The 26,625-nt window shown below is 35.0% G+C and overlaps 2 protein-coding genes across 4 annotated transcripts in view; one reads left to right on the forward strand and one right to left on the reverse strand.

Annotated features, from left to right (window-relative positions):
- LOC132742271 (probable oligoribonuclease) overlaps nucleotides 1-26,625 on the forward strand; it is a 92,066-nt gene that overhangs the window by 49,391 nt on the left and 16,050 nt on the right. For both annotated transcript variants that reach the window (XM_060730627.1, XM_060730626.1), the window contains exons 4-5: nucleotides 914-1,131; nucleotides 3,836-3,889. In XM_060730627.1, the coding sequence (XP_060586610.1) occupies nucleotides 914-1,131; nucleotides 3,836-3,889 (272 nt within the window). The remainder of the gene's footprint in view (nucleotides 1-913; nucleotides 1,132-3,835; nucleotides 3,890-26,625) is intronic.
- Nucleotides 7,068-10,903, reverse strand: LOC132742270 (uncharacterized). 2 transcript variants are annotated; one of them, XM_060730625.1, is made up of 4 exons: nucleotides 10,403-10,903; nucleotides 9,169-9,457; nucleotides 8,583-8,949; nucleotides 7,069-8,396 (listed from the first exon to the last, which is right to left on the reverse strand). In XM_060730625.1, the coding sequence occupies exons 2-4, from the start codon at nucleotides 9,400-9,402 to the stop codon at nucleotides 7,969-7,971; spliced, it is 1,029 nt and encodes a 342-aa protein (XP_060586608.1). In that variant the 5' UTR covers nucleotides 9,403-9,457; nucleotides 10,403-10,903; the 3' UTR covers nucleotides 7,069-7,968. The 2 variants fall into 2 exon arrangements, with proteins under 2 accessions (XP_060586607.1, XP_060586608.1); XM_060730624.1 differs by lacking the exon at nucleotides 10,403-10,903 and having other exon boundaries at nucleotides 7,068-8,396; nucleotides 9,169-9,733.

Here is a 26,625-nt window from a genome sequence, read left to right on the forward strand (position 1 = left end):
ATGGATTGTCTTCAAACTTGAACATAATAATCTTCAAGGATATCCCTTAAAAATAACCAGTCAGACCTTGACCATCACTCATAAATGACCTTGACTTTGAAGGTCAAATTATTGAAATTTTCATTTTTTTGGCTATTATTGGCTGTAACTTTGTTATTTTTGAATGGATTGTCTTGAAACTTGAACATAATAATCTTCAAAGATAACTGTTAAAAATATACCGAAAGATCTTGACCTTCATTCATTAATGACATTGTCTTTGAAGGTCAAATTATTGAAATTTTCATTGTTTTGGCGGCAACTGACTGTAACTTTGCTATTATTGAAGGGATAAACTTCATATTAAAACAGAACATTCTTAAGGACCAGACCTTGTTGTTTATCAAACCCAAATTTGCTTGGGCTCTTTAATGACCTTGACCTTAAAAGGTTATATTACTGAATTTTCTCAGATTTGTGCATTTATTGGTGTGTGTGTGTATATATATATCATGTATAGTATATGCATCATATATTATAAATGTGTGTGTGTGTGTGTGTATGTATATATATATATATATATATATATATATATATATATATATATATATATATATATATATATATATATATATATATATATATATATATATATATATATATACATATATATATATATATATATATATATACATGCATATATATATATATATAAATGTATATATATGTATGTATGTATATATATATATATAAATGTATATATATATGTATGTATGTATATATATATATATATATATCTAAATATATATATATATATATATATATACATGTATATATATATATATATTTTTAGAAATTTATGCTATAATTAGGCTCAAAAGCCTGATCTGAAAAAAATAAGCTTTAGAAAAACTTTTGTACTTGCAATTTTCAGTCTGGGTTAACAGAAGCTGTGAGAAATAGTAAGATATCTTTAAGTGATGCAGAAAAAGAAATGCTTGACTTTATTAGGGAACATACAACAGGGAAAGCACCTTTAGCAGGAAACTCTATACATATGGACAAATTGTTCCTGGCAAAATACATGCCAAAGTTTACAGATTATTTACACTATAGAATGATTGATGTTAGTACAATCAAGGAGTTGTCAAGGTAACTAAAGTTGATGTCTGAACTTTTTAAGTCTAGGGTCAGTGCTGTGTTTTTGTGCCCCCACTTTAGTGGTGAGCATTCAGATTTACCCTTGTCTGTCTGTCCGTGCGTCCGTCCATCCTTTCGTCTGTCCATCCTTCCGTCTGGCTGTTCGTTCTCTTTTGTGTCGCACGTAACTAAAAAAGTATTTGACCTAGAGTCATGAAACTTTACAGGAATGTTAATCAGCATGTGTAGTTGTGCACCTGGGTATTTTCGTCTGGATATTTTTAGTATTTTCAGAGTTATTGCCCTTGACTTAGTAAAATTTTGCACTTTTTCAACTTGTGTCGCATGTAACTCAAAAAGTATTTGACATAGAGTCATGAAACTTTACAGGAATGTTAATCAGCATGAGTAGTTGTGCACCTGGGTATTTTCGTCTGGATATTTTTAGTATTTTCAGAGTAATTGCCCTTGACTTGGTAAAATTTTGCAATGTTCAACTTGTGTTGCATGTTACTCAAAAAGTATTTGACTTAGAGTCATGAAACTTTACAGGAATGTTAATCAGCATGTGTAGTTGTGCACCTGGGTATTTTCGTCTGGATATTTCTTGTATTTTCAGAGTAATTGCCCTTGACTTGGTAAAATTTTGCAATGTTCAACTTGTGCGGCACATTCCTCAAAAAGTATTTGACCTAGAGTCATAAAACTTTACAGGAATGTTAATCAGCATGTGTAGTTGTGCACCTGGGTATTTTCCTCTGGATATTTCTAGTATTTTAGAGTAATTGCCCTTGTCTTAGTAAAATTTTGCAATGTTCAACTTGTGCGGCACATTACTCAAAAAGTATTTGACCTAGAGTCATGAAACTTTACAGGAATGTTAATCAGCATGTGTAATTGTGAACCTAGGTATTTTCGTCTGGATATTTCTAGTATTTTCAGAGTTATTGCCCTTTACTTAGTAAAATTTTACAATTTTCAAATTGTGTCGCACATAACTCAAAAAGTATTTGACCTAGAGTCATGAAACTTTACAGGAATGTTGATCAGCATGTGAAGTTGTGCACCTGTGTATTTTCGTCTGGATATTTTTAGTATTTTTAGAGTTATTGCCCTTGACTTAGTAAAATTTTGCAATTTTCAATTTGTGTCGCATGTAACTCAAAAAGTATTTGACCTAGAGTCATGAAACTTTATAGGGATGTTGATCAGCATGTGTAGTTGTGCACCTGGGTATTTTCGTCTGGATTTAGTTAGCAGTTTTAGGGTTATTGCCCTTGACTTAGTAAAATTTTGCAATTTTCAGCTTGTGTCGCATGTCACTCAAAAAGTATTTGACCTAGAGTCATGAAACTTTACAGGAATAATCAGCATGTGTAGTTGTGCACCTGGTTATTTTTTTTCATGTGGATATTTTTAGTATTTTTGGAGTTATTGCCCTTGACTTATAAGATTTTTGCAATTTTCAACTTGTGTCACATGTAATTCAAAAAGTATTTGACCTAGAGTCATTAAACCTTACGGGAAGGTTGCTCAGCATATTTAGTTTTACACCTGGGGTTTATCTTGTGGATTTATCCAGTATTTGTAGAGTTATTTCTTAGTAAAAACCGTTTCATTATGTTGTTATTTATTCCTTGAGTGCTTGAGTTAGAATCAACAAACTTTACAGGAATAATGATCAACATCACTAAATTACAGGAATAATGGTTCACATCACTGTGAAGCTATGCACCTGGGACTTTGCACGTGGATTTTTTCAGTTTTGTTAGTTATTGCCCTTGACTTACAGTAGTATAAATTTGCAATTTTCAACTTGTTCATGCATAGCTCAAAAGGTATTTCACTTGTAGGCCTGAAAGTTTACAAGAATGTTGGTCATGTGTACTTATGCACCTTGGGGTTTGCTTGTGGATTTATTCAGTATTCGTAATGTTCTTGCCCTTTACTTAGTAAAAGATTTTTAGTTTTCAAACAATATTTGACCTAGAGTCATAAGATTGACAGAACAGTGGCGCCGTGGGGGCACCTGTGTCCTATGGACACATTTCTAGTTAATTTTAATTTTTTTAATTATTCAAGTATTGATTCAAATTAATGCTTAACCTAGATAAAACAAACAAATTGCTTGTCTTTTAGTAGATAATAGTAGATTGTTGATAATGATAGAACATAACAATATTTCAGGACAAAAGAAAATTTTAACATTCAGTTTTATCAATGTGATTATTTTAACCCTTTCGCTGCCAGAGTGTTATTGTTTTATTGATCACCTATTTGCCAGAGGATTTTCTAAGAAATTACTATATTAATAATTAATATAATTATTATTATTTGTTATTAGTATTATAATAATTATATATGTTTCCAAATCTGTGAGTATAATAATAATTATTGTCGATGGTATAATTTTCTTTATATTTATTATTATTTTTAATATTATTATTATTAATTTATTATCATAACTATTATTATTATAGAAACGGCTAAAGCCGTCCATATGGCAAATACGCCGAAAATAACAGGGACGGCATAAGCCGTCCCTATGGCAGTGAAAGGGTTAAGGACTTAAAATTGCTTACTTTAAGTCACTATTTTGTGCATGAAAAAAGGGATATGACTAAAGAAGGTAACTTATGATTATGACATTAATTGCCTCCCTTGATTTTTAAGAATGTGGAATTGTTTATATGTCAACATTTAAATATATCTGCAGGAGATGGTATACCAAAGAATTTTCAAATGCACCAAAGAAACAATTATCACACAGGTAAACCTATTATATAATTGTTCATGATCACTTTGATTATCTCATGTTTAAAAAGTTACTGTTAGCCAAATACCAGAATTGCTTCATGATTAAGCCTTCCTTTTCGGAGGGTTATCTGTAAATTACCTTGCATGGACCTGGTAGCTAGTGTGTGCCTCCTTCAAGTCTAAAGCATGATGGTTGTAGCTATAGATCTTTTCAAGTTTCCTACTACATGTAGTTTTGGAAATGTTTTTAGCTCACCTGTCACAAAGTGACAATGTGAGCTTTTGTGATCACAATTCGCCCGGCGTCCGTCGGTCAATTTTTACTTTAAACGATATCTCCTCATAAACTTCTAAGCCAATTTCATCCAAACTTCACTGGAATGTACCTGTGGTGGTCATTTTTAAAAATTATTCAAAGAATTTAATTCAATGCAGAACTCTGGTTTCCATGGCAACCGAAAGAAAAAACTTAAAAAATCTTTTTTTGAAAAACCCAAAGAGCTAGAGCTTTGATATTTGGCATGAAACATCTTCTAGTAAGTGTCTACCAATTTGTTTAAATAAAAGCCCTGGTGTCGCGAGTAACGTGAGTCATTGTTATATGAGCGGTGCTATCTCGATTGTTTACTTTAAAATCGTGGAACGGTACCGAGGACGGTACTTGTAGAACGCGTTGTTATTCTGGTCACATGACAAGTATTTCCCGCTCCTTTACAGACGGTATATAAGTTATTGCACATTGTTAAACAGACAGAAAGAAAAGTGCTAGAATAAATTGTTAAAGAAAAATTAAATCAATTTGACAATAAAAGGAATTACATTTTACAAAGTATTTTTTCTTTGTTAAACATAAAGTGATATGATAAAATAAATTATGAAAACTGTTTACGTTATTGTTCAATTTGTAGTATGAGTATTGAGATGACTTATAAGTTAATACATTCCTAAAAAATAAAATCTGTCTTCGCGAACCGGATCTACGAATAAACAGATATATGAAATATGATGGATCTTAAAAACTTGGAAATTTAAAAAGAAGCATTTCAAACAGTTTAGATAAGATAAAGAGTAGATAAAAAAAAAAGAGGGCTTAAAAACCTGTTAAAAGTTAAAGTGTCTAAAGTTCTTCCTAAATCTAATGTAGACAAGTTAAAGAAGTGTAAAAGTGGAGAAAAGAAGTTAAATGGAACAGTTTAAAAGTGAAAAGGAAACAAAGTTTAAAGGTAAATTGAGTTCTTAAATATCAACAGAAGGAAAGTTGAAAGCTGGCTTAATTGAAAAGTTTAGAAAAGTTAAAAAAATGTTCGGAATTATAGAGTAAAAAGATGTAAAATGTTTGATTAAAAGTCAAAAGTATGTACAAAGTTATTACAAGAAAAAAAGTGGACAAAAGGTGTTTTAAGTATTAGTAGTGGATTGAAACAAATATAATTAAAATTTCTCTACATTAGAAAATGGCGAGTATACAATATATTAAAGGTGTAAGAACCAGATTCCGAAACATTTCAAAGTTGGAAATACAAAAAGGTGATGGTCTGTTGGACACAGAAATCGATGAGGAATATGATTTAGACAGAATATTTAATGGAAGTGTCAAAATGTTTTGAATAAAGAAAAGGTTGAGAGACAAAGTGAAAAATTAGTGGAATCGATTGATAAAAAAGAAGGCGAGATGATTAAGGAAATTATTGACGAAGATCTAACCTTGTGTGAAAAAGCCTTCGACATGTGTCAAAATTTACAAGTGTTCTCAAAAACGTTGATGCAAAGTAAAGAAAAATTAGAATGTAAAATTGATCAAAAGGATTACACTAGGGTCAGTGCTGTGTTTTTAATTACACCCTAGTGGAGGTTCAAAAGAACATTCAACAGTTACTTGAAGCTCAGATGAGACAACATGAAAAAGAAAAATGAAAAGAAAACGAGAAAATGTCATCAGTTAAACTTCCAAAGATAGATATGATCTGTTTTAATGGTGACAAAACAAGATGGACAGAGTTTTGGGACAGCTTCAAAAATGCTGTACATAATAACAAGTACATATCAATTGTTGAAAAGTTTAACTGTCTGAAGGGAAAACTAGTTGGCGAAGCAAAATCTGCAGTGACAGGGTTGGCATTAACTAGTGACAATTACATAATGGCGGTGGATATCTTGAGACAGAGATTTGGTAATACACTTGAAATTATTGATTTGCATTACAGTCAGCTTATAAACATTTCAAACGCTACAAGTAAAGTAAATTGTTTAAGTTGTTTGCTTGATGGTGTTGATTAACATATAAGGAGTTTGGAAGTTTTAGAAGAGAATGTAAACCAGGACTTAATAGTATCTATAGTAAAATCAAAGTTGCCTGAAGATGTGCTAGTACAGTTGGAAATACAAAATGGAACTGATAAAAGATGGACGGTATGTACCTTAATGGAAAAATTGTATGCTTACATTGTAGCATGTGAAAGAGCCCTAACAGGAGCTTCTAAACATAGAGATTTTACATCTTCAAAAACATTCAAATCACTGGAGCGTGAGTGAAATACATACAAGACAATATGTGAAAGAAAAGATCGCATAAAAAAGCAGTTGTTTTAGGTGTCTAAAGGAAGGACATTTATCTTTAGATTGTAAATCAAACAAGAAGTTAGTTTGTTTCATTTTACGCCTTTTCCCAACAGTATTTCAGTCATATAGGCGCAAACAAGAAGTGTGTGTACTGTGACAAAATAAACGCCCACCATTGCAGTTTGTGTCCAAAGAGGTTCACTGTCCAACGGACAATTTCAAATATGTCAACGATGTTATATCTGATAAAGCAGCAGTATCAGATACAATGACAAACTCATTTGATGTAAGATATGATAATGGACTGATGTCAATGAACGAAATGGTTCTTATGCAAACTGCCCTAACAAAAATAAAAAACCCAGGTGAAAGAACTGATACAGAAGTACGTGTATTACTTGATTCTGGATCGCACCACAGCTATATATCAGAAAAATTAGCTCATAAGTTATGCTTAAAAGGGGAAGGTGAACAAGAAATCCATGTCGTGACTTTCAGGAATACAAAAGCAAAAACAATTAAAACAAAATATGTAAAGTTTGATGTGAGGCTAAATAATGGTTAATATGTGCAAATCACTAGTTCCTTTAATTAGTGGTTAATTACAGAGGAAACCAACATCAGATCTGTATTCAGATAAAGTGAATGGTATTCTATCAACTGTACAATTGGCGGACACCATGCCAAAAGAAAGTGAATCTTCATCAATTGAGTTCTTGATTGGAAACGACTACTACCTAGACTTTGTAAATGGTGAAAAATTAGAACTTCAAAATGGACTTTATTTGCTTTCGTCTAAGTTTGGATGGATACTAAGTGGTAGAATAAAGGACACATACGATGATTCAAATGACAATCATTTGCTCATTCTAACATATGGCAGTAAACAGAACAGTTCAAATGCATTTACTACTGTAGATAATGTACTATCACCAAAGACAGAACTAGAAGACTTTTGAAACATTGAAACTATTGGAATTGTAGATATAGAGTCACAAAAAGAAGACGATCTAGTCAGGGAAGACTTTACTAGAACGCTTAAGTATGAAAACGGCAGATACCAAGTCACTTGACTTGTCACTATGAAAAACAATCCAGACATACTAACGAAGTATCATAATGTGATTCAAGACATACATGCCATATTTCCAGACACCCAGATAGGGGGATTTGGCTTTAAAAAGCAGGGGATTTGACCAAAAATAGGGGGATTTTGGTTCAAGCGGGTGTAAATCACTCGTAATCATAAATATGCACAAAACATTGTTATTTTCACACTTTATTTCATTATAAATAATTTTCTGTTAACTGCAAAATAAATTCAACAAATGAGAATGTCATTCATGGCATATAATTTTCTGTTAAGTGAAAAATAAATTCAAAAGAACATAATCCACTTGCATATTATATCTTTTACTCAAAACTGTCATTGTCCACTACTTTTCACTAATTTAATTGATTAGCACTTTTCAGTTTATCCACATAGATCTAGATGTCTTTCAATTCGAACAGTTCTTACTCTTTCTTACTGATTCAACTGATGGTATAATTATATTCCACACAGCTGTGGTGTTCGTTAAACTTGACACTTATCAAACTATGGATCGTTTCAGTTGAAAGTTTATGTCTTGAGTCAGTTTGGATTTTTCTAAGGATACTGAAACATCGTTCAAGGTCAGCATTTGAATGGGGAATTGTCAAACAAGCCAAGGCAACACCACCTAGCACACTGAACTGCTTCTGGGCTCTTCCAGGAAGAGTTCTGTTTCTCATTTTTACCCAGAATGACAGTAGGGATGCCTCTGTTACCTCCTCCATTGTTTCAACATCTGGTACTTTTGAAACGATAGCCTCACGATAAGGGGGGAGTGACTCTATTGGTGTTACATTGTACTCTTCTGCTTCTTCTTGAAGCTTACCAATGTCTATGTCAGGAAGGACCCTCTTCCCTAGCTGCACCACTGAAGTAAACAAATAAAGTATGTCAAGCACATTTGTATATATTTATTGCCTTTTTTTAATCATTTCATTTAAATAAATAATGAAACAAGAATTGTTAACTTAAATTCATCTTGAATAGAGTATTCTAAAAAGACTATACTTTTTTCAAACTGGCTAAATATATAAATAAATATTGTTTTATTTACCAGCTTCAGGGGATGCCTTGTCTCTAGTCTCTGGATTAAGTAAGGACAAGGTCTTTAGTATGTCATCTTTGAAAGGGAATTTTTTCACTAGAGAAGATGTCAGAGTAATGTAGAATAGACGCACATGCTGATAAAATTTTGCTATGGTTTCTTGGGGTATGGTGTCCTCATTGTCCTTGATGTACTCTCGTGTCCTTAAACCTATGGCAATGTTGTCATTGGGATGTTGCACCTCTTCAGTTTCGAAAGAAATGGTAGTAACGTCCCTGGCTGCTATGATAGTCTGCGAGGTAACAAACTTTCCTAGAAGCTTCCTCATAAGACGTTGCATCTCTGTGTGAAGGTGACCAACCATAGGAGCTCCAGCCTGCAAGCCAGAAACATTATATTAACATATTTAAATGCATTAAGTACAGTCCTCAAACAATTAACAATGCTTGTAAATAAATTTCAATGTGAATTTTGAATTTTTACAGGTCAGGCCCATGATAAAAATTAATTATAGTTTAAAAAATTGTATTTTTAAAAAGATTGTCCCTTTAACATATCTACAATTTAATATTTCTTTATTGATTGTTTACTATACCTGGAATGCTGTATTGAAGTCTGTCATCAGGGGAATGATATGATCTAGATAGGAGAAGATCAGCCATGTCAGGGGGTCTGTCAGGCTATCGGCAATGCGTTTTACCCTGCCAGGTTTCTCATTGTCCTCGTGGGGTTGGAAGTAGCTACAGAGGGCTGGCCATTGCTGTAGTACCCTCTTTACACACTTCTCAAGGCTAAGCCAGCGGGTGGCACAGTGTTTGACTATCTTCATTGGCTCTGTGTCAGTGAATTCTTGGAACTCTTTATAGATCTTCTTCCGCTTGGCACTGAAAAAAACATTATGAAACATGCTCAGTCAATGAATGCATTAGCAGATAACAAGAGATATTAATTAGCTCTATGAGGTTTTTACAAGTAAAAAAATATTGAAATTACATTAAGTATAATGATATATACATCTAATTTTTTTTTATCCCCCGCCGAAAAATTTCGGCGGAGGATATAGAAATAGTCTCCGTCCGTCCGTCCGACCTTCCGTCCTTCCGTCCGTCCGTCCTTCCGTCCGACATTTTTGTCCGGAGCATATCTCTAAAAGTATTTGAGTTATCAACTTGAAACTTCATAGGTGGATAGACCTCATTGAGGAGGAGTGCAGTGCACAAGAATGATAACTCTACCTTGCATGATTTTTGAGTTATTGCCCTTTGTTATTTTTCAAAATTGATTTTTGTCCAGAGCATAACTCCAAAAGCCTATGAGATATTAACATGAAACTTCATAGGTGCATAGATCTCACTCAGGAGGTGTGCAGTGCACAAGAATGATAACTCTACCTTTTATAATTTTTGAGTTATTGCCCTTTGTTCTTTTTCATACTTAATTTTTCAATTCAATTTTTTTCTCAAAAAGTATTTGAGGTATCAACTTGAAACTTCATAGGTGGATAGATTTTACTGAGGAGGGATGCAGCACACAAGAATGATAACCTACCCTGCATTATTTTTCAGTAATTGCCCTTTGTTATTTTCAGCCTTTAGTATTCACATAGGTTTCAAATCTGTAATCACTATAGCCATCAGTTTTCATTACCAAAAGACCTGTTAAAATGGAATTATTCCGCTCTACTACATATACATTCTTCCAATGAGCAAACACATTCGGCGGGGGATGGCCATGTTGACATGGCTCTTGTTTAATTCTGTTTCTGAATAAAGCAAAATAAAATAAATTTTTGTGTTCCTTTTAAAATGACTTTAATGATGTTAACTAACCTATGGTGAAAGTGGAAGAAGATGTCTATGAGTATCTCTTCTACAGCTACTGGAAGAGTCTTTGCGGCTGCCTAGACACACAGGTTAGCTAGATGGCAAACACAGCCCACATTAATGATGTCAGGATTCTTCTCACGGATTTTGGTCAGAAGACTTTTGTTGTTCCCAATCATCACATTACAGTTGTCACTACCAAACCCAACGCAATTAGACCAAGGAATACCTCTGTCTCTGTAAAACAAATCGATATTTCATAATAAGTTGCATTACATGATGTAAGTAGCATCAAGGCTTTGTGCTTTTATAGCATGTGCATTTAAAAATTTACACTTAAAATATTAAAAAATATTTAAAATTAAACAGAAATAAAAGCTTTAAAACTTACCTAAATACTGTGTCAATAGCATTGAACAGGTTCTCTGCTGTCCCAATGTTACATACAGGCATGGCAAGGAATTTTGTTTTAACACACTGAATTTGTGGGTCAAATATTTTCAGAAGAATTGCTAGGAACTTGTTTGTTGTCTCTTTGGTCACAATGCTTTCATCTACCATAATGAAAATTTCCCATTTTTACATAAATGGCTCACATGATCATCTAGTTCTGGGCCCATAACACAATTTACTATATTAGTACATTTCGTCCGCTTGGAAGCATATTTCTTAGCTATATCAGAATCCGGAAACATTTTTTTACTCAAGTCACTGAAATGATCACATACTGAAAATGGTAAGTTGTGTTCAACCACAAACTTAGCAAACCTCAACTCGGCTCTACTGACGGCATCCTGAGGTTGAGATACTTTAAACATGGAATTCACTTTCTTATTAAAAACAGTCGATCCAATGTTCATTTTGTGTTTTTCTGTATTGGCATGTTTTAATATGTCCGTCTTCCCAGTGTGTCCCACATTTATGTCTAATTGGCAGGAACTACAATACACATGGTGAACACCTTTTTTACTTGAAGTGACCCATGGAAATTCTGTTTTCCAGTTACTTTGATACTTGGCAAGATTCTTTTTTCTTTTAGTGTCCGACTTAAGGTCGGGAGAACACGCACGTTTAATGATTAAAATGCGAATGAAGATTAACGAGTCATTTTGTCTTTTAAAAGAAAAAATAACACCGTAATTTTGCATGTTAAAAGAAAAATTAACACCGTAATTATGCATGTTTTCACGCATTTCAATATTGTCTAAAATCCTTCTTATTTAATAAGATCGCACCTTAGCACATAAAATAAATATATCAAACGCTCTGCGCCGAAAACAATTAAAAGATCAAAACCAATTTAATCCACTGTGACAAACATGCCACTTAAAAACACAGAATAATGACATATACACGGCCTGTAATTAGACACCTGTTGTATACACACTTTGTCGAGTTAATTGCAGTAGATACGACGTCGCTGCAGACGATAAGCTGTAAACACGCTTATACTGGAGGTGTTGTGTACATTGATGTGTAATCGGTAATTTAATCAGTAAAATTGATGATTTTTTTTTCTTTTTAAAAATCGGGGGATTTTGGTCCCACGGCGGGGGGTCGGGGGTTTGCTTAAAAAATCGGGGTTTTTTTTTCCCCGGCGGGGATATGGCATGTATGTTCAAGATCAACTCAAGAAAGGTATAATAGATGAAGTCAAACCAAATAAATCAAAAGGTACTGTGCATTACCTAGTTCACCATGATATCATTACACCACAAAAAACAACAACCAAACTTCGGGTAGTATATGATGCATCGGCAAAGACTTCAAAAGAAAATAACAGTTTGAACGACTGCTTGTGTCGTGGTCCTGTTATGGTTCATGACTTATGTGGAATATTGTTGAGATTTCGAAAACATCCGATCGCAATTGTAGCCGCCATAGAGAGGGCGTTCCTTCAAATAGAACTACAAAGAGATCAACGAGATGTTACAAGGTTCTTATGGTTAAAAGATGTCGGGAAGATGTACGCTATGTGTAGGCGGGAACAACAACGACGTATTGACGACGGGAATCAAGATGATGTCAACGTATATATCAACGTCACTACCGCTTTACTTGTATATTATTGAGATATTAAAAAGATAGAAACAAGACACAACGCGAAGCTTATATATCTATACCCCACATTTTGGTGTCGTGACGAACTTGTGAGAAATTACAGACAAACATGGATCTTAATAAGCTGAAAAAGAAGAGAGCCGCTCAGAAAGCCGTTATTTCCAGACATTTGCAGAAGTTAGAAGATTCTACTGATGATTGCGTTCAGTTCCAGATGATATTTCATAATTTACAGTCTAAAGTTGCAGCACTTGAAGAGCTTAATGAGAACATTATTACTCTAACCGAGGAGGAGGATTTCGAAGTTGAGATGGTCGAAACAGAAGATTGCATGCTAGATTTAAAGATTCAAATCCGAAACATGGAAGCAGAACAGAGACAACCCTCCGGTAATGTTATACCACCCCCGCTGCTCAATCCCGTAGATCCACCGCTAGATGAGCCGCCTATGAATAACAGTGCCAACATCGCATATCATTCTGAGAACACTTCCGGTAACACGACCAACAGTACTTCCGATGGACATGTAAGTGACATTTCTATACATAACGGACAGTATTCTCAATTTCACAAACTTCCAAAACTTACGCTACCTATATTTACCGGCAACATTTTAGAATGGCAGACATTTTGGGATTCGTTTGAGTCAAGTGTACACAATAACGTATCTTTATCTGACGTACAGAAGTTCACATATCTGAGATCTTTACTCCACGACGATGCAGCTGGAGTGATTCAGGGATTTCCGTTAACGCATTCAAACTATACACAAGCAGTTGCGTTACTGAGAGAACGTTTCGGACAGGAACACCAGATTATAACCGCTTACATGCAGTGTTTATTAGATTTACCCCGTCCTTACTCTGACATTAATAGTTTACGAAATTTTCAAGAGAAAATGGAGTCATATATTAGAGGATTGCAATCCCTTGGTCAAGGTCAAGACTCTTACGGTAATTTACTTGTCCCTGTGGTATTAGAGAAATTTTCTGCTGAAATCAAACGCAACATGACTCGTGACCATGGAAACAGTAACTGGCAACTTGTGGAACTACGACAAGCATTGAAAAAGGAGATCGCTATTCTGGAGTCAGGTCAATCTTTACATACAGGTGAAGTTCATAACGCTGCCGCTTCATTCCTTAAGGGGATCCGATTTCATCCGAATGGGTCACGCAAACAGCAGACGACAAATGAAAAGAGAGCAGAACGTCCAAGATGTCCTTTTTGCGGCGACCATCACTTAGCAAATGACTGTATCAATGCCGTTTTTGTCAGCGAAAACACCACACTAGCATCTGTGACAGTAATTCCCAGCCATTAACCCCACATAGTAATTTGAATGCTACAGCCCCAAGTTACACTCCATGTTTAAGAGATCAAGCTACTTCCGGTTCCAAAATCATTTCCGGTTCCAGTGATCAGTCCGCAATACTACATTCTACTACACATTCTAGACCTAAAGTTTTATTGAAAACCACTGTTGCGAAAGTAACATCTGGAGTTGCATCTGGTAACCTTTGTACAGATGTTAACATTTTATTTGACGAAGGGGCACAGAGGTCATTTGTAACAAAGGAACTTGCAGAAAAACTTGAATTAAGAAGAACTGGAACAGAAGTCGTAGAGCTTGCAGCATTTGGTTCATCTTCAAAGAAAGTAAGTCATATTGATACCGCAACAGTATATTTATTAACTGATACAAAAGAAAAGATAGCTATAGATGTCCTGATTGTCCCAACTATTTCCGTCCCCTTAAGAAACGTGCAACAAGCCACAACAGCACTTCCGTATCTTCGTGGGCTTAAACTTGCGCATCCGGTTACAGATGACGACACTTTCAATATATCACTTCTGATTGGTGCAGATAAGTACTGGGATATTGTCAGTAATAGAGTGATCCGTGGTAATGGTCCCACAGCTGTCCAGTCCAAGATAGGATACTTGCTTTCCGGTCCTCTTCCGGTTTCTTCTACTGATACCGCTACAGACTGTATATTAAATGTATTAATATCTAAGCCAGATACACATGACCTAGAACGTTTCTGGAAGTTAGAGTCTCTAGGTATTCAGCCTGAAAAAGAAGATGAAACTACCTCTGACTACCTGGCAACATATCAGGAAAAATGCATTGAATTCAAAGACATTGAATTCAAAGACGGACGTTATTCAGCACAGTTACCATGGAAACGTGACCATCCGGTGTTACCTGACAATTATAACATTGTTCTTAAAAGAACGGAAAATACAATCTGACGCCTACGACAAGATACTAACATGTTACAGAAGTATGGCCAAATTATTTCAGAACAAGAAAATCGAGGCTTTATCAAGAGAGTTACAGACGACAATATAGATAAAAGAGTTCACTACATCCCACATCACGGTGTGAAAAAAGATTCAGTCACCACCCCAATCCGAATAGTATATGATTGTAGTTGCCGCCAGAATAAAGATTCCCCTAGTCTGAACGATTGTTTAGAATCAACGCCCCCGGAATTAAATGACTTAACCAATATACTTATGAGATTTCGCTTACACAGATTTTCTGTCTCGACAAGACATTGAGAAGGCATTCCTGCACGTGCAACTTGACGAAAGAGATCGTGACGTCACCCGGTTCCTGTGGTTAAGTGATAGTACCAATCCAGATAGTAACTTGGTAACTTACAGGTTCAAATCTATACTCTTTGGAGCTACATGTTCACCGTTTATCCTACAAGCTACACTTATGAAGCACCTTGATAACAACAACAACAAATGGGTGAGTGAAATACTGAAAAAAGATTTATATGTAGACAACGTTATCTCTAGTTTTCCGGATGAAAGCACGGTTATTAAATATTATCACGATACAAGAGACCTGATGTCATCTGCTGGCTTTAATCTGCGTTCCTGGAATTCAAACAGCTGTCATTTGCGCGCGCTTTCCAAAGCAGACGACATACATGATTCAGACGAAATTACGAAGATTCTAGGCATGAGATGGGACGCTATTAATGACCAGATATTTTTGAACCAGAGATCTATAAATAGGCTCAATCCGATGACAAAACGCACCATACTCCAAGAAACGGCGAAATTGTATGATCCTCTTGGATTCTTCAGCCCAATAACGATAAGAGCTAAGCTCCTACTACAAGTCATATGGAAAGAAAATTACGAATGGGACGCACCACTTCCGGAAGCCATACAGACACAGTGGCAGAATATAGCAGAAGATATCAATGGTACAATTACGAACAAATTTCAAAGATACTACTTTGATAAAGCAGACATAAAAATCACTTCCGGTAATGTAGGGAACCAGACAGAACTAGCAGATGATACAACTTCCCTTCATGTATTTTGCGATGCAAGTCTACAAGCCTATGGATCAGTGGCATACATCGTCAAAGGCAATCAGTCTACATTGGTCATGTCGAAAACTCGTGTTTCACCACTTAAGCAATTGACACTACCGAAACTCGAACTTATGGCTGCGGTTATTGGAGCCCGTCTTACAAACCATGTGTTTAAGTCTATACCAGCACATTCAGTCTACCTATGGTCTGACAGCCAAATAGTTCTTCATTGGTTAGCAACTAATCGGAAGTTGAAGACATTTATACAGAACAGGGTCATGGAGATTCACGAAATTACAGAGAACCGGAAGTGGAGGTATTGTCCAACAGACCAGAATCCGGCCGACCTATTAACAAGAGGTTTGTCAGCCAAGGAATACCAGAAAAGCAGCTTGTGGAATAACGGACCAAAATGGCTTCCTGACATTAATAGTTGGCCTAGCTGGCAAGCAAATGACAATGCCATTTTGTTCACAACAACCGAAAATGAAGAAGATGATTTAAACCATGAAAGGTGTTCGAACCTTACACAGCCCTCTCAAGGAATTCACCAACTCATTGATGTTGAGAAATTCAGTCGCTATAAGAAGCTACTCAGAGTGACTGCCTATGTGAAACGTTTTATCCATAATTGTCGCACAAGAAACAGAGCCAGAAGAATGTCAAGACTCGAACCTTTAACCGTTCAAGAGTTACAAGAGGCTGAACGACTGTGGCTACATAACACCCAGTTCTTGAAGTATCAGGCTGAGATCAATAATCTGAAATCAAATGGTAAACGACTTACTCTAGTGAAACATTTACGACTTTTCCTGGATGAAGATGGATTTCTACGATGTGGCGGGAGAATCCACAATGCACCAGTAACAGAATTCACCAGATTTCCATACTTACTTCCCGCAAAACATCCTTTCACAAGGTTACTAGTTTTAGACGCACATGAGAACCAACTTCACGCAGGCGCAAGTGCATTGATCACACATTTACGACAGAGATACTGGATACCATCTATCCGTCAGTATATCCGGAAATGCGTTCAATGTCGAATGGAAACCATATACAGCACCAGATCCACCACCTCTACCAAAGATTAGAGTACAAGATACATCTCCATTTACAGTCACCAAGGTTGATTTCTCGGGAGCACTGTATGTACGCAACAATCCTAGAATTGAGCATAAGGCTTATATTTGTCTATTTACGTGCGCTTCAACAAGAGCTGTCCATCTCGAGCTGGTACCAGATTTATCAGAAGAAACCTTCATCCAAGCGTTTAGAAGATTTACAAGGCGAAAATCCCTACCCCATATAATGATATCAGACAACGCAACAACATTCAACGCAGCAGAAAATACCATTCAACAACTCATGAGATCAACGGCTATTAATGACGCTCTACACAGCCATGGTACTGAATGGAGATTCATACCTAAGCGAGCACCATGGTTTGGCGGTTGGTGGGAGCGACTTATTGGACTAACAAAAACCACCATCAAGAAAGTTTTAGGTCGTTCATTTATTAGTTACGAGAGCCTCCAGACAATAGTTACAGAGATTGAGGGTATAATGAACGACAGACCGCTCACTTTCGTCACTTCCGATATAGGAGACCCGGACCCATTAACTGCGGCGCACCTGCTTTATGGACGTCGTATTACATCCCTTCCATATGATGGCAATACACCAGAACCACAGAATGTTACAATGTCTGACGTAACAAGGGCAAGAATGCAGGCACAACTTATCAGTCATTATCGTTTACGATGGCGTCACGAATATCTTACGTCACTGCGTCAGTACCACAAAACAACAGGAAACAACACTCAGAAAGTTCAGGTTGGCGATGTTGTACAGATTTATGATGAATCATCAAGAACGCAGTGGAAACTAGGCGTAATCCAGCAGTTAATTTACGGTAATGATGGCCCCACACGAGCAGCAATTTTACGCACGAGTAATGGACTTGTCACTTCGAGACCTATTGTGAAACTGTACCCATTAGAAATCATTTCTACATCGTAATCATTTCGTGGCCGGGAGAATGTCAAGAAGACGTACGCTATGTGTAGGCAGGAACAACAACGACGTATTGACGGCGGGAATCAAGATGACGTCAATGTATACAGTGTAACTTCTGAATTCCGGAACTTCTAAAATCCGGAAACTTCTGAAATCCGAACAAATTTCAGAGTCCCGAAATGTCTCCTTCTGTTTTCTATGTAATCAAAACCTCTGAATTACGGAACTTCTAAATTCTGAATTCCGAACGATTTTCTGGTAAAATTTGGATTATATCAATTAAAATTTACTTCCAAAATCCGGAAATTTAAAAAGGTGTGAAGGGAATATTATATTTGTAATTGTAAAACCTTCAAAATGTCAGTATCTTCCAATTAACAGTACCCATTTATCTTGACACTTATTAGAATTGCAACATGTCAAGCATATCAAACACTTGTTTAAAGTGTGAAAATTAAGAAATTGAGAAAAATAATGTGATGAAATGAAAAAATACAGGTCAATAGCAGGTACTACATGTATATGAAATATACTAAAGGATAAATTGTGATAATTAACATTATGCTATTGTATCAGCAAATTCAGTTATATGATCATGAAATTAAAAGTATTAAAAGTCCTATAATAGTGCTATTTTGTTAATTTAATCAGCTTTATATTTTTCATCATGTCTTACTATAAAACAGTTGATGTATAATAATTGTACTTTGTTCAGATAATTCCGAACTTCTGAATTCCGGAAACTTCCAAATTCCGAACTTCTTGGCTAGTCCCGCAGGTGTTCGGTTTTCAGAAGTTACACTGTATATCAACGTCACTACCGCTTTACTTGTATATTATTGAGATATTAAAAAGATAGAAACAAGACACAACGCGAAGCTTATATATCTATACCCCACAAAAGATATTGACAATCCAATGAATAACTCATGTAACATACAAGAGTAACGATTTTGCCAGGTACCGTTTGGAGTAGTGTCAAGTCCTTTTCTTCTTGATGCAACAATAGAACATCATCTTGACACTTTTCATAATGAAATATCAAAAAAAAAAAAAATATTATATGGATAATATGATAACAGGTGCAAAAGACATAGCAGAATATAAAGATGCAAAAACTATATTCAATGCTGGATCTATGAATCTTGGAGCTTCAAATAATGACGAGGTCAATTCACTATTTTCTCCTGAAGACCATGCAGAAGTGAAATCAATGAAAGTGCTAGGGCTTGAATGGTACTTGGACAGTGATACTCTTTCATATCGTTCGTCAAAAAGCTCTGTCATAGTCTTCATGCTACCAAAGGGGAAATTCTAAAATACATTGCATCCATTTTCGATCCACTAGGCTTGATAAGTCCTGTTATCCTTGATGCTAAATATTTTCTGCAAGAACTGTGGAATAAACACCTAGACTGGGATGATGCCCTTAGTGATGATGATCTAAGGAATGAATCTCATTAGAAAAACAACTGATGAATGTGGAACATGTCTGTATACCAAGATCTATATCTGCAAACTGTTCAAAACTAGTTGAATATCGCATTGTATGTTTCTGCGATGCATCACAAAAAGCGTACGCTGTTGCAGTATACTTACATCAACGGTCAGAAGATACAACAAAAGTAGATCTCATCTTTTCAAAAACACGTTTAGCACCTTTGAAAAAGCTCTCAATTACAAGACTAGAACTCTTAGCTCTTGTTATAGGTTTACGATGTTTACAGTTTGTTAAGAGTCATCTTCATTTACCAATACTTGATTCATCCATATGGACTGATTCGCAATGTGTTCTACATTGGTTACATACAAAAAGCAATTATCAGTATTTGTTAATAACCAGGTTAATGAAATAAAGAAGATATCAGAAAATGTTACAATATCCAATGTTCCATCTAAAGACAATCCAGCAGATATTGCATCTCATGGCACACTTTGCCAAAATCTTATGAATAACAAACTTTGGTGGGAAGGACCAGACTGGCTGAGAAATGAGCCAGGTGAATGGCCTCAATTTAAAGTTCGGCATAATAGCAAAGAAGATAACAGTTTTGAATCTGAGATAAGTAAATTAAGGAAACCAAGTGAGATTAGTTAATGGTACAACCATCTCGGGGCACAAATACAATTGAAAACACTAGTTCAGATGAAAACACTGGTCCATTCACAATAAACAGCCAACTGTTCTCTTCACTTACAAAACTTCTTAGAGTTACTGCTCTTGTGCTTAGATTTGTGAGAAAACTACAAAAGCAAAATACAACAAGGTATATCACATATGACGAGTCTGAAAACATGTGGATAAGACATATTCAAAGATTATATTACAAGACATATTTGACGCCATTTCTAGTGGTAAGCCAAACAATATTCAACAACAGCTTGGAATTTACATTGATACATACGGGATCCTACTTGAAAATGCTGACATAAGTGAAAGTGCACGTTGTTCGATTCTTCTTCCAAAATATGACTAGTATACACGTCTCATTGTAGCTAAAACTCATACAGAAATTCTTCATAGTGGTGTTTCACAAACGTTGTCTATAGTGCGAAATCGCTTTTGGATTCCGCATGGTTGTGCTATTGTTAAATTAGTGTAAAATTTATGTATGATCTGCCGCCGATTTGAAGGTGGCCCATACAAGATGCCACCGTTTTGCTCATATCCAAAATCCGGTGTGACCGAAGGTATTCCATTTTCTAGAATTGGAATAGATTACATGGGTCCTTTATAAACAAAGACAAATAAAAAAAGTGAAAAGAAAGTTTGGATTTGCCTGTTCACATGTCTTTTGACGAGAGCAATTCATCTAGAAATTGTTTGTGACATGACAACAGCTGAATACTCCTGTGTTTCAGAAGATTATTGTAGCACAAAGAGGTTCTCCTACCCTTATTATCAGTGACAATGCCTTACAGTTCCATACAGCAGATAAAATACTTGATCATCTTTGGAATAAAATTCCTAAAAATGCTGAAATAATGAGTTATGTTTCAAATGCTGGAATGAAATGGGTGTTTAACATAGAGTTGTCTCCCTGGATGGGTGGTTTTTACGAAAGGCTAGTTGCTTTAGTAAAAAGGTCATTAAAGAAAGCCATTGGTAGAAAAATGTTATCAATAGTGCAGTTACAAACTCTTATTAAAGAGATAGAAGCAGTTATAAATTCAAATCCTTTAGTCATACATGCCATAAATTTTAGAGTCATTTCCGGGACACTTTTCATTTGGATTTGGGGCATTGATCAGCAAACATTTTTTTAAATTTACATAGTGGCATACAACCTATATTACCGGTATTTACAACTTGCAAATTTAATGACACCATAAACAAAAGACAGAATGTCAATAATTATTAACCATAAACAAAAGACAGAATGTCAATAATTATACCCCCACAATCGAAGTTTTGGGGGGGTATATAGGGGCAGCTTGTCGGTCATTTGGTCGGTCCACATCATGGTTTCCGGACGATAACTAGAGTTAGGAATGAGATATTGTAATCAAACTTGGTATATAGCAAGCTTACATGAAAACCGCGTAGGTATTGCATCTGGACCCCCTGGGGTCAAGGTCACCGTTACTAAAAATAGAAAAATGGTTTCCGGACAATAACTAAAGTTAGGAATGAGATATTGTAATCAAATGTGGTGTTTAGCAAAGAAACATGAAGACCGCGCTTGGTATTGCACTTTGATCCCCTGGGGTCAAGGTCATGGTTACTCAAAATAGAAAAATGGTTTCCGGACAATTACTAGGGTTATGAATGAGATATTGTAATCAAACTTGGTGTATAGCAAGCTTATATCAAGATCCTGGTTGGGACTGCAATAAATTGAAATAATTCTTTGTACACAGTGCTGTTGATACTTTATTTACTGTAGGTTGAGTTCAAATTTTTCTTCAGACCACTAATTTTTCAAAAGTCAAAGTTGCTGGTGGGGGTATTAATCACCTTCAGTGATACGTCTAGTTATTAACAGTTTTTCTATCTTTTTAAGTATTTAGGCATGGTAAATTCAATCAGTCACAGAATAGAATAAAGCTATGTTAACTAAGGACAATTAGCCAAGTCGTTTACCTGAAACTATCACTAAATCTTGTAGATTTCATCACTTCATATTTAGCGGTAATTTTCACGGTGTTTGACCACTAATAATTGCCTGCAGGCGGATTAAATTTATACTGGCCAGTTGTTAATTACAGTGTATGACACCTTCGCCCAGGAAGCCAAAGGGGGTAAACAATTAATCTTTTAATTGATCAAAATTATTGCCGATAATTGTTTGTTGGAAGGGGCACATAGATATACCAATCAAAGGATTAGCGTCACCATTGGAATGCTGTAAGGGGATAATCGTTCGTTATTAGCGTTCTACGACCAGTTTATTAAAACTTGACAATAAAATTATATAAAAATGTAAAATTTCTTGCTTCAAAGTAGATTATTTAAAAAAAAAATTTTACCATGACATAAATCATGTCTGGGACAGACACCCCTTATTTCCGGGACTTTCCCGGACATCCGGGATGTTATGGCATGTATGCCTTTAGTTTATGTTAGAGATGACCTGCATTCTAATATCCCTATCACTCCCGTATAATCCGAAAATTGGAATTCCTGAATTAGAAATCGACAGTGATGAAGATTGTATTCCAATTGAAAGCACAAAAGATAATTTACTTAAACTATGGGAAAAGGGGCAAAGCTTATTCAGGATATATTTTGGAAAACTTGGAAAGACGAATAATTACTAAGTCTCCGAGAAAGATACCAAAACATGTTAAAAATCACCGGGTCAAATGCAGTTTAAGCCTAAAGTTGGAGATAAAATCTTACTAAAAGATGATACTTCAAGAGGAAATTGGAAGTTTGGTAAAATAACACAATTAATTAAAAGTAGAGATGGTGAATGTCGGTCAGCTAAAGTTTTAATTTCATCTGGAAACGAACTAGGACGGCTGTTAAATTTGCTTTACCCATTAGAAGTTTCGGGAGAAGTACAACAATCAAGAGTTTAAAGATGAAACTTCAGGACGTTGTAAAAATACAATTGTTTCTCGTCAAAGACCAGCAGCGATAAAAGCAAAATGTAAAATCAAACAGTTTGTGAGTGATAACAATAAATAAATAGACATAGCACTAAATAAATAGCTAAAAATGAAAAGTTGGCTAAAAGGAATTCAAAAGTATAAATATTAAATTAAATAAAATCAAAATCTCTTATTAAATTCATTCAATAAATAACATTTAAGTATGTAAACATGTTTTTCATGTAGTGCGATTCAATGACCCTTTTCAAAAGAGGTCATACGCATATTCATTGGATTAGGCTTCAATTGCCATGAAAAAATCATGCAACGGTGACATTGTTTGTAAAACTTGATAATTGACTGCTGACCATTCATGCGCAAATTCTGTGCAACTGTACCATAAATTGGGCTTGGGGATTTAATAAGTGCCAATGCAATTCCACGAAAATCACGTGCAACGGTGTACTAACATTATAAAATCTCTTTTCATTCCATATTTACTTCATTAGATTTTAATTATTTACTGAGAAAAAATCTTTTTCAAGATGTACTATTGTAAATTTAAATTCTGTCGACGCTTTTACAGCAATTATAAATCCTTACAACGACATGTTAAAGAAATTCATTCTCCGGAAAACAAAATATACACGTGCATTATAACTGGGTGCAAAGTTAAACTTAAAAGAAGACACTACCTCATAAAACATTTAGAAAAGGTACATCAAATAACAAAGAAATTGACATACAATATCAACACAGAAATTATAGAAAATAACATCACAACTGAAACAAAACCAGCTAGATCACCCTATCTTCCGATAACAGAAGACATATCAGATGTTGAAGAAAATACAACTACATGTACTGCCAATATATTTGCAAATGCAATGGAAGTAATCAACACAAATGAAAATATGGATTTCAACAATAATGAAATTTTTATGCAAGAAAGATAAGTGCTGAAGAATTAGAGTTAGATATTCAGGAAAAATATCAGTATGACAATTGTGATTACACATTTCTTTCGTACAAAGTCAAAGATACAATGAGGATATTGGATACAGATAATGGTTATGTCCCTTGCAAAATTGCCGCGTTTTATTTGTACACATGTGAAAAATAATTTAAAACTTGTTGGACTTAAATCACCATGGGAATTAGCATTCAGCAGTGGAGATTACGCATTGGATGTTTCTGTGAGCCTAAGAAGTCAATTTATCGTATTAATGTGTTCACAGTGCAGGTAGGACCAAAATGGAAATTAACATTTCGTGTAACCACGTGCATGCTTGTGTTGTTGATTATTTCTGGAGATATTGAAAGCAATCCGGGACCTCCAAAACATATGAAGCCAGATGACACACGTAAACTGATTTCGGACAAAGCCCAGAAAGTGATTAGTAAAGACAGTCAGAACAAAGTACCCCACCCACATGGAGCAGACCAGAGCGGGACCTTGGGGTCACAGGGGGTTACTACTCGTCAGATGTCAATATCGTCTTCATAACATTTTCTAGTCAAAACCAGCAATCTACGTCTCCGTCACCTGTCCAATACCGTCCAGGGTCTCGGAACTCTACAGGACGTGGAGGTCAAGGTCACTGTGACCATCAAGGTCTTACACCTCTGTCAACTCGGTTAACTACAAACAGCAATGCATCTACAGATATTCAAGGTACAGATATGTATGACTTTCTGAAAACTATAAAAAGTGATTTAACTACCCAGAATAATAATGTTTCTTCCGATATTAATAAACTAAATGCTAAGTAAGATTATTAACTGTTTTAACCTCAGTGAATGAGCTTAAGACTGATTACGAATCATTAAAACAGGAAAATATTTCATTAAAACATCAAATGTGTGATGTGAGAAATAAATTAGACCAGTATGAGAATAAGTCTAGAAGGAATAATATACATTTTAATGGTATCAAAGGAAAGATTGATGAACAGTGGTCTGTTACTGAAGATAAACTTCGAAATTTTCTGAGAAATGAGTTAAATTTTGGAAACCAAGCAGAGGAGATCGATATTGACCAAGCCCACAGGATTAAGTGACAGCAATACATGTACAATAATTGCCCGTTTTGTTCAGTTTAAAGACTGTCAGTTGATTTTCAAGAGGGCTACACAATTATTTAAACCTGGCCAGCGCAATCAGTATTCTGTACAGCAAGATTATTCAGATCGTGAAAGGCGTCATCGAAAATTCCTTGGAGAACGCACAATAAGTGAGTGAAATAATGGACATTACGCATCTGTTAGGTTTAACAAGCTTATAGTAGACGATTGTATATACAAATATGATGACCTCACTGATGAAATTGTATTGGTTGGCAAAAGATCAAGAACACCTGAATCACCACGTGGTCGTGAGAACTACCTCTCGAGCAACATTCAGCGATTGGCTGATTCTCAACATGGGAACCGTATTCATGACAGTGGAACGACACATAAAAATCCTCAGCCAATGGATGAAGACACGGGAATATCCGAAGATGACGTCGAGTCGTATTTATTTTCAGAATAGGAATTAGGCCAAGATCCTGATAACAATGACAATAAACATTTATTCAATTTTTTATAATGGAACATTTGTGCTTTAAGAAAACACACAAATAATTGTAAAATTATTATTTTTTTGAGTAAATTTGATATTATACATATGTGCGAAACATGGGGTAAAGAATATGGGGAATTTGATAATTTTCTAAAGTCATATATTCATTTTGATTTTATTAGAAATATAAAACCATATGCTATAAGAAATAGTGGTGGTATAAGTGTATTTGTTAAAAGTAGTTTGAGTAAATTAATTCTATACAGCGTATTTGTGATCACTTTGAAAATTGTATTGTCTTTTTTTGCAAATTATCAAACTACTTTCAATGTGATGATACTATTATGTATTTAACTTGTATATCACCTGAAGGGTCTTGTTTCTATGATAATATTGATGTTAATACATGTATGGCATAGATACATTGTATGAGCACTTAGATATTATAAACTATGATTATCCGCAATCAATGTTATATATTGCAGGAGACATGAATTCTAGATGTAAAGATTTTTTGGATTACATACCAAATAATACACTAGATTATATTTTTCATAATATTGAATATGATTGTAGCAATTTTGATATTCCTCGGAAAAATAAGGATATATATCGAGGTAATAATTTTGGAAAATCATTAGTAAATATGTGTTGTATTTTTGATGTACACATTTTAAATGGTCGTTTTTCTGGTGATAGAAATGGAGAATTTACATGTTTTTCTAATGATGGTGCATTGAGTGTTGTGGATTACATGATTGCATCTACAGGGCTGTTTACATATATTAAGGATTTCAAGGTTTTAAATAGGGATGAATCAGATCATTTTCCTATTTCATGTGTTGAGTTAAACACTAAATATAATATTCAGTCTAAAAATGAATATAATTCTTATCATAATCTACAGAATTTTAGATGGTGTAATTCTTTAACAGATACGTTTATTAGTAAGTTAAAATCTTTGTTGATCGAAAATAAAGCCTGTATCGAAAGCTCTATTGCTGATAACGTAAATTTGGTGATAGACTGGTTAACTTTGATTTATCAGAACGCTGGTGAGTGTATGTTACGAACTTTTAGAAAGGTATCTTCTCAACCACCATGGTGGGATGAGAAATGTGATTACCTGAAATCTGTGAATTTTAAAGCTCTTAGGAAATTCTGATCATCAAATCTAGAGCTTGACTTGAGAGCATATAAGGACAA

The sequence above is a fragment of the Ruditapes philippinarum genome, unplaced genomic scaffold (assembly GCF_026571515.1).
Source record: "Ruditapes philippinarum isolate M1 unplaced genomic scaffold, ASM2657151v2 ctg1767_1_1_1_1, whole genome shotgun sequence".
Classification (NCBI taxonomy): Eukaryota; Metazoa; Mollusca; class Bivalvia; order Venerida; family Veneridae; genus Ruditapes; species Ruditapes philippinarum.